The sequence below is a fragment of the Poecile atricapillus genome, chromosome 21 (assembly GCF_030490865.1).
Source record: "Poecile atricapillus isolate bPoeAtr1 chromosome 21, bPoeAtr1.hap1, whole genome shotgun sequence".
NCBI lineage: Eukaryota > Metazoa > Chordata > Aves > Passeriformes > Paridae > Poecile > Poecile atricapillus.
The window spans coordinates 3,925,651-3,939,718 of record NC_081269.1 but is presented as its reverse complement, the minus strand read 5'-3'; the positions used below and the strand labels follow the sequence as shown (position 1 = coordinate 3,939,718).

General features: G+C 49.6%; 1 protein-coding gene across 2 annotated transcripts in view; it reads left to right on the top strand.

Moving 5' to 3' along the window:
- The window catches only part of RPH3AL (rabphilin 3A like (without C2 domains)), a 38,154-nt gene that overhangs the window by 3,332 nt on the left and 20,754 nt on the right, over nt 1-14,068 (top strand). Inside the window, exons 2-5 of one of the 2 annotated variants that reach the window (XM_058854141.1) lie at nt 4,859-4,964; nt 6,176-6,319; nt 8,020-8,149; nt 11,615-11,701. In XM_058854141.1, the coding sequence (XP_058710124.1) occupies nt 4,888-4,964; nt 6,176-6,319; nt 8,020-8,149; nt 11,615-11,701 (438 nt within the window). In that variant the 5' untranslated portion in view covers nt 4,859-4,887. The remainder of the gene's footprint in view (nt 1-4,858; nt 4,965-6,175; nt 6,320-8,019; nt 8,150-11,614; nt 11,702-14,068) is intronic. The other variant, XM_058854142.1, reaches the window with a different exon arrangement.

The following is a 14,068-nucleotide window of genomic DNA, read 5'->3' as shown; positions in this document are numbered from 1 at the left end:
GGGAAAAAAGGCCAGCACGTACCTGGGAATCCTGAGGGAGGTGATGCCCTGGGAGCAGGAGAGGTAATTACACCAGCTTGGGAACTGGGAGCTTGGCTCTAGCCAACTGGTTAATTCTGTTTTTTTGTAAAATGAAGTATTTTTTTAAAAAAAAAAAGTTTCCTAATTAATTTCCTATGAAAACAAATTAATCCAGACATGAGCTGAAATAACCAGGCAAATGAAAGCTGACTGGAGGCCTCCTCAGGGGCCTGTGTTGGACTTTTTTGTCTTTGTAGGGCTCTGAGGAATTGATGCTTCATGGGCACCTCTAACGAGCCCAGCTGCAGCAGGGCTGGTGCAGGCTGTGCTGTCATTGCATGAGGAGGATTTTCTGCTGCCATGAGTGCCTCAGTGTCACTAAAACCCTTCAGTTTTAACTTTGGTGCAGTCAAAGTAAAGTCAAAATGTCTGAGGTGGAGCAGTGGGGAAGGGGCTGGATGTAGTGAGATGATGCTGAAAAAAACAAGTTGGTAAATTTGGGGCAGGAAAATGTTGAGGATGTTAAAAACAGAGCTGCAGGCTGGGCCAGGCAGTGCACGATCCAGGAATCTCTGGAGGCTGGGAGGGTGCTCTGGTTAAGTATTGCTGTGTTGTGCTTTGCTCCTGTATTCTTCTTTCAGCATCTGCTCTTGCAGCTGGTGAGGTGGCAGGTATGAGCTGCTGTGTCTGTCTGTGATCAGCTGTTCAGGTAAAATACATGATGCTCATGTTAATGTTCTGCTGACAAAAGCTGGCTTCTTTCTCAGGAATTCTTTGAAGAGCATCGTCCAAGGGCTGCATCTGCCTGCCATTGTTGCCTTTGCTCAGGCCCCACTGGAAGGTTTCTGCCCCCCAGACTGGAGTCCTGTTCTCAGCTCTGGTTGCCAGAGTACAGCTCTCATCGTGGAGACAGCAGAGGCAGAGCCACGTCAGAGCTGCAGGCAGGGATGTGCTCAGTTCTGCATCCTCCAGGATGCTCCTGGCCCCACAGGGCAGTGCTCCTCCCCTGTGCTTCTGTGCCAAGGGCAGCCAGGTGGACTCAGATTTAATGAGGTTTTGTCTCACATGACTTCCTCCATCACAGGAAAGGAATGAACAGGTGGAGTGGTTTTACAGCAGGTCACAGAATATCGATAAGAGCTCCCCTTTTAATTCTGAATTCAGGTAGAAAGCAGAAGCTTGCAGTGGGAGGTTTTTTTGCACCACAGAATGCTTGTGCTTTGCTGTCAGCCTGTGTGCAGGGCACTTGCAGGTGGGCCAGGAGCTGTGGGATTCTCTTGCTCTCTCAGTGGTAGAGACTGGCTGCTTCTACCCTTTGTTAGTTTGTTGAGAGGAGAGGAGGACAGGGAGGGGACAGCTCGCTGTTAATTGGAGTATTTTGGAGAGAAAACGCAAGACTGCATGAGGGGGATGTTTCACCACAGCCCATGGAAACAACTCCCCAGGCTGGTTTTGCTATCTGGGTGTTTCTGATTTCCCTGCACTTCTTGTCCTGTACTGAGATAAGAGGGAAGATGCTCCACGCCTTCCACTCCTCTGGCGTCATTCCCGTACCCAAGAGAGACAGTCCTGTCCCTCCAGTCCTGCTTTTCCCCCAGCACACCATGCCCTGCAGTCCCACTCCTGTTCCCTTCTCCAGGGTGTGTCCCCACCAGGCTTCTTCCAGAGGCAAAGGTGCAAAGCCAGCAGCTCCCATCAGAGGAGATGGCACATCCTGGCGCAGCCGAGAAAAAAACACTCCTGTAAATATTTCAGGGAATAATCTCTCTGAAGACTCTTTTGGGATCTGGTGGCTCTTTAGGCTGTGTTTTGTTTGCCTTCTCTCTTTGCAGATGCTGCTCAGGGAACGGTGGAGGACAGAAAGCGTATGCTGAGTAACAAGAGGCAAAAGACCATGACATTGCTTGTTTTTGTTCAGTCACGCTGAGCAAAGCTCACTGTGCTGTGAGGCTGGAGAATGCCTTTAAGACTCTCCTGAGAAAAATGCTCAGCTCGTGTGCTCTGTTCTGACTCTCCTTCAGCTCTGCTGGAGCAGATAAAGCTCTGCTGAGGAGGGGCAGATGCTTCCAGCACAGCTTTCCACCCTGAAAGCTCAGCTGCTGGCAAAGCCAACTCCTCTGCCCTGGCTGTGCTGTGGGGCTCATCTCCAGCTCCAGATTTTATTCCAAAGACCCCCCCAGCCAGCACAGGCTGCTTGCCTGGAGCCCTGCATGGACACAGAGTGTGGGCTGTGCTATTCTTCAGGTGTTCATGAGTGGGAGGGAGGAATTCATGGTGCAGCTGAAGAATAATTTAATATATGCATTTGTGTGGGGGGCTACATGTGCATATAATCCTGTAACCACACATCACAGGCTTGGGAAATCTCTGGAAAATCCCAGGTCAGCCATTCTGTGTGCAATTGTAGCTTTTCTCTGTTTCTACCCCAGGCCTGAGGGTGGGAACCTGTGTGTTCTTTTGCTGTTCACGCCTGATTGCTCCCCCGTGTGTGAGCGCTGGAGGATGTGTGTGGGGAAGGTGTTCTCGGTGTTCTCTCCTCGCTTGAGATTGTGAGGAAGATTAAAAGAGCAGGAGGCGTTCTGGGGCTGGATGGAAATGCAAACCCAGTGTGTGGCACTGTGAGCAGAGTGGGGAGAGCAGCTGATGCCAGGGTTCAAGGTTTTCTTCGAGGGACGGTCTCTTTCAAAAGCCATCACCTTGACTAATGCAGTAAAGGTTTAAAAAGTGATGTGTGACACTTCTGTCTGTCCTTCCTGCCTCAGCCCTGTTTCCTGCAGCTTTCCCATCTCCTCCATGCCTCGCTTTGCTGAAATCAGACTGTACTGAGCCTTCACCTTTTTTACACACATTTCCCCTTGCACTGAAAGAAATCTGGGTGGAATTTCCCCTCTTCCCTCCTGCCTGTTGTAAACACTGGATTTTCAGGCTCTACTCAGAAACTGGGATGGCCAGAGAGGAGGGAATTGGTTCATTGGCTGTGACTGAGGGCTGAGGTGGGCTTTGGCAGGAGGGAGCTCTCAGATCCCTGCCACAGGTTGGTGTTTCTGTGCTGGGGAATGTGTGAGCTCAGCACAGGAGGGAGAGTTCTGTTATAGATACATATTATATGGTTGGCTTTTCACAAATATTAAAATGAATGTTATAGGTATAAAGGTCAGAAATCTTTGTTATATTAATATAGTTCCTTCTATTTCTGTTATTGATGAAACTTAGAAATAGTGGTATAATATACAAATATGTTGAGCTATGGCATAGTATTAAAACAAAAATTACTTTTGTTTGTATAACCCAAAGACTGAAAAAGATGGTTAGAGACCCCCCTCCATTCTTGGATTATCTTGTCCAGATGAGGACAGCAGTGACCAGAGCTCTGGGGGAGGAATTTATTGCATTTCTGTTATCAGAGAACGTGAAACTCGGTGGAGCCAAGAAGATTGGTTTATTGGGAAGGGGGCAAGGTAAAAACTAAACAAAGAAACATCCAAAACTTTAGAAGAATGTCTGAATACGTATGAGAATTTATGAATATGTAGTAGGATTCTGTTTTTAAGGGACAATCCTTTGTTAGTAAGGTGTGCTCTCTTGGCTGGATGCAGAGACACCCGGCTGTATCTGTATACTTTATTTTTATCTCCTAATTGTCTTTTTATTACACTTTTAAATTCTATATAAAAATAAGTGAACCTGGTTTTTCACAGTTTGATGTGCCCAAGCTCAGTGTGAGGGGGCCAAGGCCATCAGGCTGTGCCTGGCCCAGCAGCACAGAGCTCAGTGTGGCAGCAGCAGATAGCAGGGGTGGGTTCAGCACTGCTGGGGATTGGGAAAAGTGTTTGCTTGGGAACTCCTGGCAGGTGATACACCTTGCCTGCCATTGGATCTGATTTCTGCTTGCCAACCAGCATTAAACACGTTATCTCTGCCCAGCAGGTATGGTTTCAAAGCTGGCGAGTGTCTGTGCTGGGGACAAGCATTAATACCTGGGAATTTATGCATTAGGGCTTGTGAGACACTCGCTCTGCTGGAGAGCAAATCCAGCTGGTTAAAAGCTCGGTACATCAGGTTGAGTTCAGCATCCATTGAAATATTTTGGCTGTGCCTATCCCTCGGTGCTTTCCATTCATCTGAGCTGCTGCTAGGACTCAGAACTGCTCAGCTGCAGAGTCTCTTTGGGGGATGTTTTTCCCTTGAGCTGGTTCTTGCTGCCTTTCCTGAGCGGCTCTGTGGAATTTTCACTGAACACAAGGAATCACTGGTGTGTCCATGCCGGGCACAGGAGCCACAGCTGGAGATCTGCTGCAAAAGGTGCTGTCTAAAGCATCAGAGAATGCAAACAAGCTGCTATTGTAGGCTGGAGTTATAAATATCAGGCTATTATGGAAGCAGTTTTAATGAAGGAAATGACTTGCCACTATTCATGCTGATTGTGGCGTGGGTTTTTGTTTGTTACCCCATTAAGAGGTTAAAAAAAGGCAACTGTAGCTTCTTTGTGTCCTTTAGAGTGGCTTTCTCTGTCAGAACTGCAGCACTGGGGCTCTGGAGGTGGGGAGGCAGAGATTATTCTTACAGACAACGCTTTTCTCTAGTTTGAAATGAAAAATCAGGACTGACAAAGAGTGTCTGGCTTTTTTCTTTTTTTAAGAGTATACCATAAAATCTAAACTTCCAGCCTGGCCTTCAAGGTACCTGAAGGTATTTATTGGTGTATATTTTATGAGGATGATGGTATGTTTTTATCACTGTCTGTGGGTGAGAGTCTGGCTGCTCCCACCGTGTGTGATGCTGGCAGATCACCTCTGTTTGCTTTGCTGCAAGAGTGGCTGCTGTTTGCTTCTTCCAGGTGTGACCCCTGACACCCCACCCCTCCCCATGGCTGATATGATTTTCGGCAGCGGGACAGGCCCCTGGGTCTGCCCCAACGACCGGCAGCTGGCCCTGCGAGCCAAGTGAGTCCTTCCCACCCTCCTCCTCCTCTCCTTCCACCCTCAGCTCTGCCCTGACAGCTTTCCTGGTGTCTCTGTGGAGCTCTGGGCTCTCAGCCCCGTCCTGCACCCCTGGGAGTCCATCCCACAGCCCTCCCCTGGGGGAAAGGGAGGGTTGGAGGCAGCCTCAGATCTCTGCAGCACCCTAAATATAATTGATAGCATCCTCCAGCTGCCAGCACCCTTTTGTTTTAGGAACTTGTCATTAGTTCTCGTTTTCCCCTGAAGTTAAAATTACTGCATAACCTAAAGTCTAAAAGGATGGGGATGAGTCAAGCACTAGAAGTGCATTTTTCTGGGATGCTTTCATTCCCTGGCAGCTGGGACCATGCCACCTCTGCTCTTGCCTGAACCCCTGGGCTCAGCTGCTGCTGCAGAGTGTTAGGAAATAGGGGAACAGCCCGTGTTTGAGGGGGCTGCCTGGCTGGGATCAGTGCACTCCACTGCCACTTCCCCAGCCTGCAGAAAGCCTCAGCAAGACAGTGGTGCCCAAGAGTGCGTTCTCCTTGCAGCCAGAAGTTTATCCAGTGACCTCCAAACCCCTCCTGAGTGGTAATTAATTAATTGAGCTGTGAAAGCTCCTGCCTGTCGCCAAGTGAGCCAAGGAGAAACATCAGCTGCTGCATGTGAGGCACAGAGGGTTTGCTGAAGTCCTTGTGTGAACCTGGGCTAGACCAAGGGAGGATGTTGCCAAATTTATATTTCTGGGCATGCCCAGGGATTTGTGTGTTTGAACAGAGCAAACATTGATCCCTAAAGTGGGATCCTGGAGGGAGGACGGTGCAGGTGATCCCCGTGTTTGGGAGTTTGCTCTTGGCATTTGTGGTGCCTGGCATCAGCACCCACCTCTGTGAGGGTGTCCCCAGGAGAGCCAGCCCCAGGGCTGCTGCTTCTCTCCTGGACAAACAGGAATGGGGGGCTAAAACACAAACAGGAGCAGAAAGGGAGGTGAGAGGGCAGGGAGAGACAGTGCTGCACTCACTGCTGCTGAGGGGGTGATGTGGAAATGTGGTCAGTGAGAGGAAACTCCTGCTTTAGTCATGGAACAGACTTCCCTGATGGGAGGCTGATGTGAGTCCGTGTGCCTGGGCAGCTTCAGCCTGTGGGGCAGGGCAGGGCAGGGGTTTTGTGCTTTCCTTTCCCAGCTGAGTGCTGCCCTCCACCCCCTCCCACAGGCTCCAGACGGGCTGGTCGGTGCACACATTCCAGACTGAGAAGCAGAGGAAGATGCAGGCTCTGAGCCCCAAGGAGCTTGAGGTCATCCTGGGAGTCATCCGCAAGGCCGAGAAGCTGGACGTGGTCGAGCAGCAGCGCATTGGGTACGGTCACGTTCCCTGTCCCCTCCCAAGGAAAGGTCAGCACACACAGGAGTGGCTCTCCCTGCTGCCTGAGCTCAGCCTCCATCACTCAGAGCATCCCTTAGGTCAGGTTTTATCCCCTCCCATGCTGTTTGTTTGGAGGTGATGACCGCTGGGGAGGATGTCATGTTTTCCTCCTCTCTGAAGTCTTTTCATGCTTTCCTTGAGCCCTGGGGATTGCTGAGGCTGCAGCCCTGACAGAGTCCCTGGAAAATGCAGGCAGTGCTGAGGCAGTGGCCGTGGGAGAGGCTGGGAAGGTGCTGGGCTGTGCCCAGGGCTGGCTCAGGACGCTCAGGATCACTGCTGGCAGTGCAGTCAGCTTTTCCCTTGTCCGCACCAGGCCCCTGGGATTTTGCCTGGAGCAGAGAATGAGTTTATGTTCTAGTTGGCTGAGCCCTCTGGATGGGGTTTGCTAGCTTGAATTATTTAATTTACAGGCATCCTTTTGCTGCTGCAGGTTCCCATTTGCTCTCAGTCCTGCTGGAGGTCTGGCCCGAGCTCTGGCTGCGATCGGCCTACACTGGCTGCCATTAAAGCCAGGGAGCTGGGCAGCCCTGCAGCATTTCCCAGCAGTGTTTGTGTTCATGAGACAGGAAACCTCAGGGACTCCCAGCCATGTCCAGCAGGCCCAGCTTCCTGCTGCCCTGTGCTGAGCTCGTTAGCGAGGGCTAACAAGAAGTGACAGCGATGTTTTTGTGATAAATGGGAGACCCCAGCAGCAGCCAGTGACCCTGAGGGCCCGGCTGTTCCTGTGTGGCTGCTGGTGGAGCTGCAGCAAGCACTGCCCTTGCAGCTCCTGTGGTGAAGCATTCTCTGAAATGCCTTTTGTTGACTCCCAGGAGTTCTTTTGTGCCGGAGTCCAAGCCGAGGTTCATAAATCCGCTAATGATGGCTCGGTCTGGCTGTGCAGCCTGACCTCCCCACCACGGGCTGTGCCTCTTTCAAACAGGCCTGGCCTTGCTCTGGGAATGGGACATTAACACTAATGACAGTGGGATTCACTAATGACAGTGGGATTCATTAATGACAGTGGGATTCACTAATGACAGTGGGATTCACTAATGACAGTGGGATTCATTAATGACAGTGGGATTCATTAATGACAGTGGGATTCATTAATGACAGTGGGATTCATGGATAGCAGGATCGCTCCGTGCTGGTGCTGATAAATGGCCTGGCTGCTGCTGTCCCCCTCTGCAGATGGAGGCCTGGAGGTTGCCAAGCAGTGATCTCATGGCAGAACAACCTTGCTCTGCATGCTCTCCACACCCTGCATCCCAATGGCTTATCCTGCCTTCCTCCCCTCTGCCCGCCCTGCTGTTGCAGGCTTTGTGGTGCAGATGTGCTTCCTGCCATCCAGATGGGCTGTGGGATGGAGCAGGGAGCAGTTACTGGCATTCTTGTGCCATAGCCAGACTCATTTTGGTCTGATGGCTTCAGTCTGGCTCGTTTTGGTCTTTGGTCTTCAGTCTGGCCTTCCTGCTTCTAATGGGAAGTGGGCAAGTCAGTGCCTGCACTGCTGCTTTCAGGGAGATGGGAAAATGGAGAAGGCCTGGCAGGTTTAGCTCCTTTGCCCTTTCCCAGTGCTTTTGGACTTGCCCTGGTCTGAGCACTTAAAGCTTTTCCTGTGCTGTGACCTCTGCTCTGCCTCTTGCCCGCAGGCGCCTGGTGGAGAGACTGGAGAACATGAGGAAGAATGCGATGGGGAACGGCCTCTCGCAGTGCCTGCTCTGTGGGGAGATGCTGGGGCTGCTGGGCAGCTCCTCTGTCTTCTGCCAGGACTGCAAAAAGGTGGGTTTGGTCACACGTGCCTGCTCCTGGCAGCAGAACTCTCTAGGAAATGCCATCGTGCCCCTCGGAAGCTGGAGAGCTCTTCAGGGTTAACTCATTTTATTCTCAGTGGTGTTGTCAGACCATTGAGTTTTCTGTTTCAGCCTGATGATAACAAGAGATTCCCCAGGATCCTAAAGCGCCTGAGCTGCAGTCAGTGCTGGAATGGGATGTCCCAGCCCCTCTGCATCTCCCAGCTGGGGTTTGCAGTGTGGGATGAGGGGCAGAAATGTGCAGCCATCAGAGACAACTCACAACAGAGTCTGTGAGCTTTGCTGGCACTCACTGCAGGGGCTGCCCTGAGACTTTCCAAGAGGACTCAAGTCCATCCTCAGGCTCCAAACCTGTGTAAGTTTTCCAGTCCTGAGCCTCAGGGACTGCCTGTGTTGTGTGTGTTGACAGGGAGAGCCCCAGGGATGATTCCTGCTGCTCTTGGCTCCACAGCCGAGGGGTTAATCTGTACTGCTGTGGAGATGATGATCTCCAGGGCAGCCACTTCATCCTGCCTCTTCTGGGAGGTGATTTTCCTGCTCTTGAAACCCACCTTCCCCTGGGGACTCATCTCCGGGAATTCCTTCATCTCAGCGAGGTGAGGGCACCTGCTGAGTGCTGGGGTGTTTCTGACTCAGAAAAACCTGCTGCTTTACCATGGACTGGTGGTTGGACCATGGGGGACAACCTTTTGTGGCACTGCTGGCCTTTGTGGGACACAGTTCTGGTGCAGAGCAGCTGCTGTGAGCTCTGCTGGAGCAATGCAGGGATTATGCAGAAGATTCCTTCTAAAGGCAGTGCCTGGGAAAGGAAACACAAATCTTGGAGCCCCTGGGTCCTAAACTTTGGGGGAAAGCAGCTTTTGAGGAAGGGGTGTGGAAGGAAGCAGGAGTGGGGAGTGAAAGGTCTGGTTTGAATGGGAGCAGCTCTGAGAGCAGCATGGTCTCTGTGCAGTGTGAGGAATAAAGGCTTGGGTGGCAGGCAGGAGATTCTTTGCTTTTCCTGTGTTCCAGGCATGTGGAATAACAGGATGTGCTCTGTTCCTGCCTCCTTCCTGTGGCAGTTCTGCTCTCACCTTGTCAGGAGCCAGCTAAGTCACGTTGCCATGGGGCTTTTTAACCAGCTTCCTGTGAACCCTGTACACGATTGAGGAGGCAGAGGCTGCTTCAGACACTTCCCAGCCCTGTCCATTTCCAGGAGTGACCCTCAGCTGGTGGGACAGTGTGAGCCTGAGGCTCTGGGAGGGCTGTGACCAGAAACCCTCAGAGAAACGCTGGGGTCCTTCCCCTTCCCCTCTTTTTTCCACTTTTCCTTTCCTTCTTCTTTTTTTCCTTTTTTTTTTTTTTTTTTTTAATGTTTATTCCCTTTTTGTCTGCAGTTTGTTGGCCAGTTCAGCAGCATCCATATCCAGGTTGATTTAAGTGAGATCCTACTTTTCCAGGGTGCATTTTGCAGCTTCTTTCAGTCTGGCTGCATCTTTCAGCTCAGTACTAGCCCAAGGCAGTTCTGCCTGGGTGCCCTGGGCTTCTCCCCTTCTGCTTTTTAATGTTGTGGAGTCAACTCAGGGAACAGCCAACCCTTCTGCAGAGCACAGAGTGAACTGCTTGTTCCCTCTTGTCCAGGGATATCCATCACTCATGGAGTGCTGTGTGCATGAAGCAATTTGTCAGGGAATTATGGATTTTTAAAGTTCATGTTTTTCTGGCGGGCACTGCTCCGTTCCGGTGTCATTGCAGCACATTTAATTCAATAACAGGAATTGTAATGATGCACCCGAAACGCAGCAAAGAATTTACCTTCAGCAAGTCCCTCCTGCTGAACAGAGCTGCTGCAATTCTGATCGATCTTCTAAGTGCCACTTCCTGCTTTATAAAGAATGCTTTTGGTATTAGTTTTTATTATCTGGGAAATCTAGGCATTGTGGCAAGGCAAAGGTGTGTGCAAAGCCAGATGTGTTAACAATAGCAGGAGAGAGACAAAGCCCAACGTGCCATTTACCATGCAGAGGGGATTGATATCAAAAAATATAATAATATTTATTATATTTTATTATTATATTTATATATAAATAATATATCAATAATATAATATGTTTTATTATTATAATATTTATATATAAAATATATATAGTATTGATATTAAAAAAGGTGAAGGATGAGTGGGAGAGGAAAGCACTTTGTCTTGTGTTTAATGAGAAATGGGGCTGCATTTAATGCCATTGATTTTTGTCTTCCAAGGAGTTGGGAGTGATGCTTAATTTTCCAGCTACTCTGCAGAGAAGGGGAGGAGGAAAACACCGTTTTAGTATTGGGATTTTTCAGAATTCAAGGGAGTCAAATCGGTTGGGAACTTCCACTAGAGGGAGCGTTTGAATGTGTGTTTGAATGTGGGGATTGGGATCTTGGAGGGTATTTCAGGCTGAGCTGCTCCCTCGGGTTTTGGGTTGGTGGAGGGAGAGTTTGGGGTCTTTTAGGTGGTGTCTGTAATTGAATTTGTGCATCCCCCTTGCCTTGGGGAGCACCATGTTGAGGGCTGATGTGCCAGACTCAACAGGTTGTTCATTATTTCTCTGGGAGGATGAGGATGAGGATGAAGGCAGGGATAGTGGGATGGAGATGGTGAGACCTTCATCCCTGCACACAGGAGCAGCCTGGTGTGGGGGATGTGTAAATCTGGGGACATCCTAACCTCATGTATATCTCAGCAAGCTTCTGCTCTCCTCTTTAGACTGGCTTTTCCCTCTGTGAGGATCAAAGGATTCATCCAATTTCTCATTCAAGCTGCACTCCAGGGCTGATAGGCATCAGCTTCGTTATGTAATATTGGGTGATTGGGGTTGTAAATGGCTTGGAACGCCAGCAGAGACTTGAAAGTTCCCTTGTGCAGCAAAAAGGGCTGTGCAGGACCATCAGCCACTCAGGAAATGTGTGTAACCATGGCCATGCCCACTTGCTGAACAGCCACAGATCAAGGAGAGAGTGCTGAGATGGAGGGGAAAGTGTGGGATTTAACATTTAACACCTGTGTGTGAGAGGAGGAAGGAGAACATTTCCAGTCTTGCACTTGTGCCTGGTTACAGCTGCTTTCCAGGCCACAGAAATTGGGGGTAAGGATTTAGGGGAATAAAAAAGCCACTCTGGAAATACACCTGTGGGTGATGGGGTTTGATTTGCCCTGTCCAGTTCTCTCCTCACCTTGGAGCTGAGGACTCTGCTGTGGATTTGCCTTTGTCTCATGTCCTTATAGACCTCAAGCATCTTCCTGCAGTCAGTGGTTCTCCAGGAAAAACAGGAAAATGGTGCCATTTTATTTTGTAGGTTTTTGAGGAAAGCAAAACAGAGCTGTTGCTTCCCAACCTTCTCTCCCCTAAGGGCTGTGGGGAGCTGCTAACACCACCTCTTTTGCTTTTTCTCTTTTTCTCTCTCCTTGTTTCAGAAAGTCTGCACCAAGTGTGGGATAGAAACTGTTGGAGCCCAGAAACGTCCTCTGTGGTTGTGCAAGATCTGCAGTGAGCAGAGAGAGGTAAAACACAGCTGTGGGGAGATGGGGCTCAGCAGCATCCACCTGCCCACCCCAAACCTGTGCAGAGCATGTGAGGGCTCTTCCCTGTGCCTTGGAAGGCAGAAAATGGGATTTGGGAAGCTCAAACACACCCAGTGGTGACAACTTTGTTTTATTGAGGGAGTGAAGGAGAAAAACCACACCTGCAGCCTGGCTTTGTGTGATTTTTCTAGCTCTGGCCATAACAGGGTTGTTCCCTTACACCCTTTCCCTCCTCACTCTGTGGCAAATAAACTGTTTTTTTAATACAGATTGAGAGATGTAGAGCATAACTGCAATATTTGTCCCACTAAAAATAGCTAGGATTGTGGCCTTTAAATCTGTTTTGCTCCCTGCCTGCAAAATCCCATAACTTTCCAGTGTGTGAGACTTCTAATGCAGGTCTCTAAATTTTTATATCCTTCATCCTTGACTTTACACTGCAAAAGAAAAAAAAAAGTAATGGGCTGCCTCAGTGTTTGTCTGCCAGCCAGCATCCACCAACATCAGGGCTCGCTGCTCTGTGCTGAAGTGAAGTCTGTGAATTTGTTCTGTGCTTACAGATGGATTTTCACTTGTTCCCATCAATTTATCTTGGGCTTTGGCTTCAGCATCAATCCAGTCCAGCTATTTCTGACCAGAGCACCCAACTGTGTAACCTGGGTGCTCTGCTAAATCAATTTTTGAAGTGCAAAGAGAGTGTTTGTGCAGGTGTTGGAGATGCTGATTTATTTATTTCTTTTTTAATTAGTTGTGTAAACTTTGCATTCCTTAGGTTTTACATTGGAGGGATTTTTTTGTGTGGGAGCACCCACAGAGTCCATGTGCAGGTAAAATGAGGGATGCTGCTGGTCTTTGAATTATCAGCAGCAGTGTGGGTAGGGCAGGAAGAGAGCATTCCAGCTCCCTGGATTTTGATAACAATTTGCTACACTGAATCATCCAGATGTTTTGAATTCCAGATAGAGATCCCAAAATAGAGAGCAAGGCAGGTGCAGATATTCTCTGTGCTCTGCGGGGAAACGCAGGGACTAAAATTTCCTTTATTTCTTTTATTCTGTTGGGGTTTTTTAATATCTCTGTACCACTGTGGGTTTTTTTCCTATTTCTTAAAAAATAATAAGTAACCTGGTCACTGGACAGAGAATATTAATGTGTCCAGCAGATGTTATGTATGGCCAGAGGGTGAGGGTATGATAACTATCAGCACTCACTCTGTGAGTCCTGAGATACAGCCAAAGTGCATCCCTGATGGAAATGGATGGACCTTTCCTTCTTAGACTAAATTATAGCCTCAGCTTGCCTCTCAATCCTTAACTTCTGCTTTATTTTTCAATTCCCTTTGAGGTGGGTTCAAATCTGTCTCCTTTCTTATTTATGCTGCTGCTGGTGCCCTGATCAGGAGAAGGTTGGAAAGGTCACAGTGTGGGCTCACAGACATTAAATCATACATCCCCTCTGCCTTCCCACATGCCCTGCCTTTATTTTTGGGTGATTTGGGAACTGAGAATTAGCAGGGCATGTCAGCCAGGGCAAGGAGGTTGAGGCAAATCAGAATAAACGTGGCCCCACCAGGACCTCGGGATGGTGGGGTTGGACATTGCCATGCACCAGCTAACATCTGCAGCATGTGGCATTGTGCTCCTGCTTCCATCCCTCCCTTTCCCATGGTATTATTTATCCCTGCAAGGCTGGAATTCAGCCAGCATAGGTTCAGTGACACATGGTACCCATCTCCCCCTTTTGGTGCTGGCCTAGGTTGTGATTAAATAATCAGCCAGCCTGGGTCAAAACAAACACCAAAGCAACAAGCTGTGCCTTACATGGGTTCTCCAGCCGGAGTCGAGCGCTTGGTGCCCGCAGATCCCTCTGGGAATCCCAGCCTCACCAACTCTGCTGCTTTCTGTTTCCTTGAAAACCTGCTCGGGAAGGCTGTGCTGCATAGCGATGAGGAACGAGTTGCTCTGACACCGGCTTATTTCTGGAGAGTGGAGGCGATGAATGGGCTCTGCCTGCTGTTTCCCAGGATTCTGCCTGCATCCCAGGCATCCCAAACACAGCGGCGTGCTCGGCAGCAGGGGATGTGCAGGGTGAGGGTCTGTGTGTGCTGCCAGAGCCTGGATGTTCCTGCAGGCAAAGGGAACACCCCCAGGGACCCACAGGCACCCCCAGTGCATCCTGAAATAAAACAGAGCTCACCTGCAGCACTCCAGAGGCATTTGTCCCAGCTGTTTCCAGAGGGAGCTGTGGAAAAGCCTCCTTTGTTCTTCCAGGATTCCGTGGGTGTTTTCCTTTGCAATGATGTGTTTGCATGGCAGTGGAACTGAGGATGATGTGGATTGTGGTTTG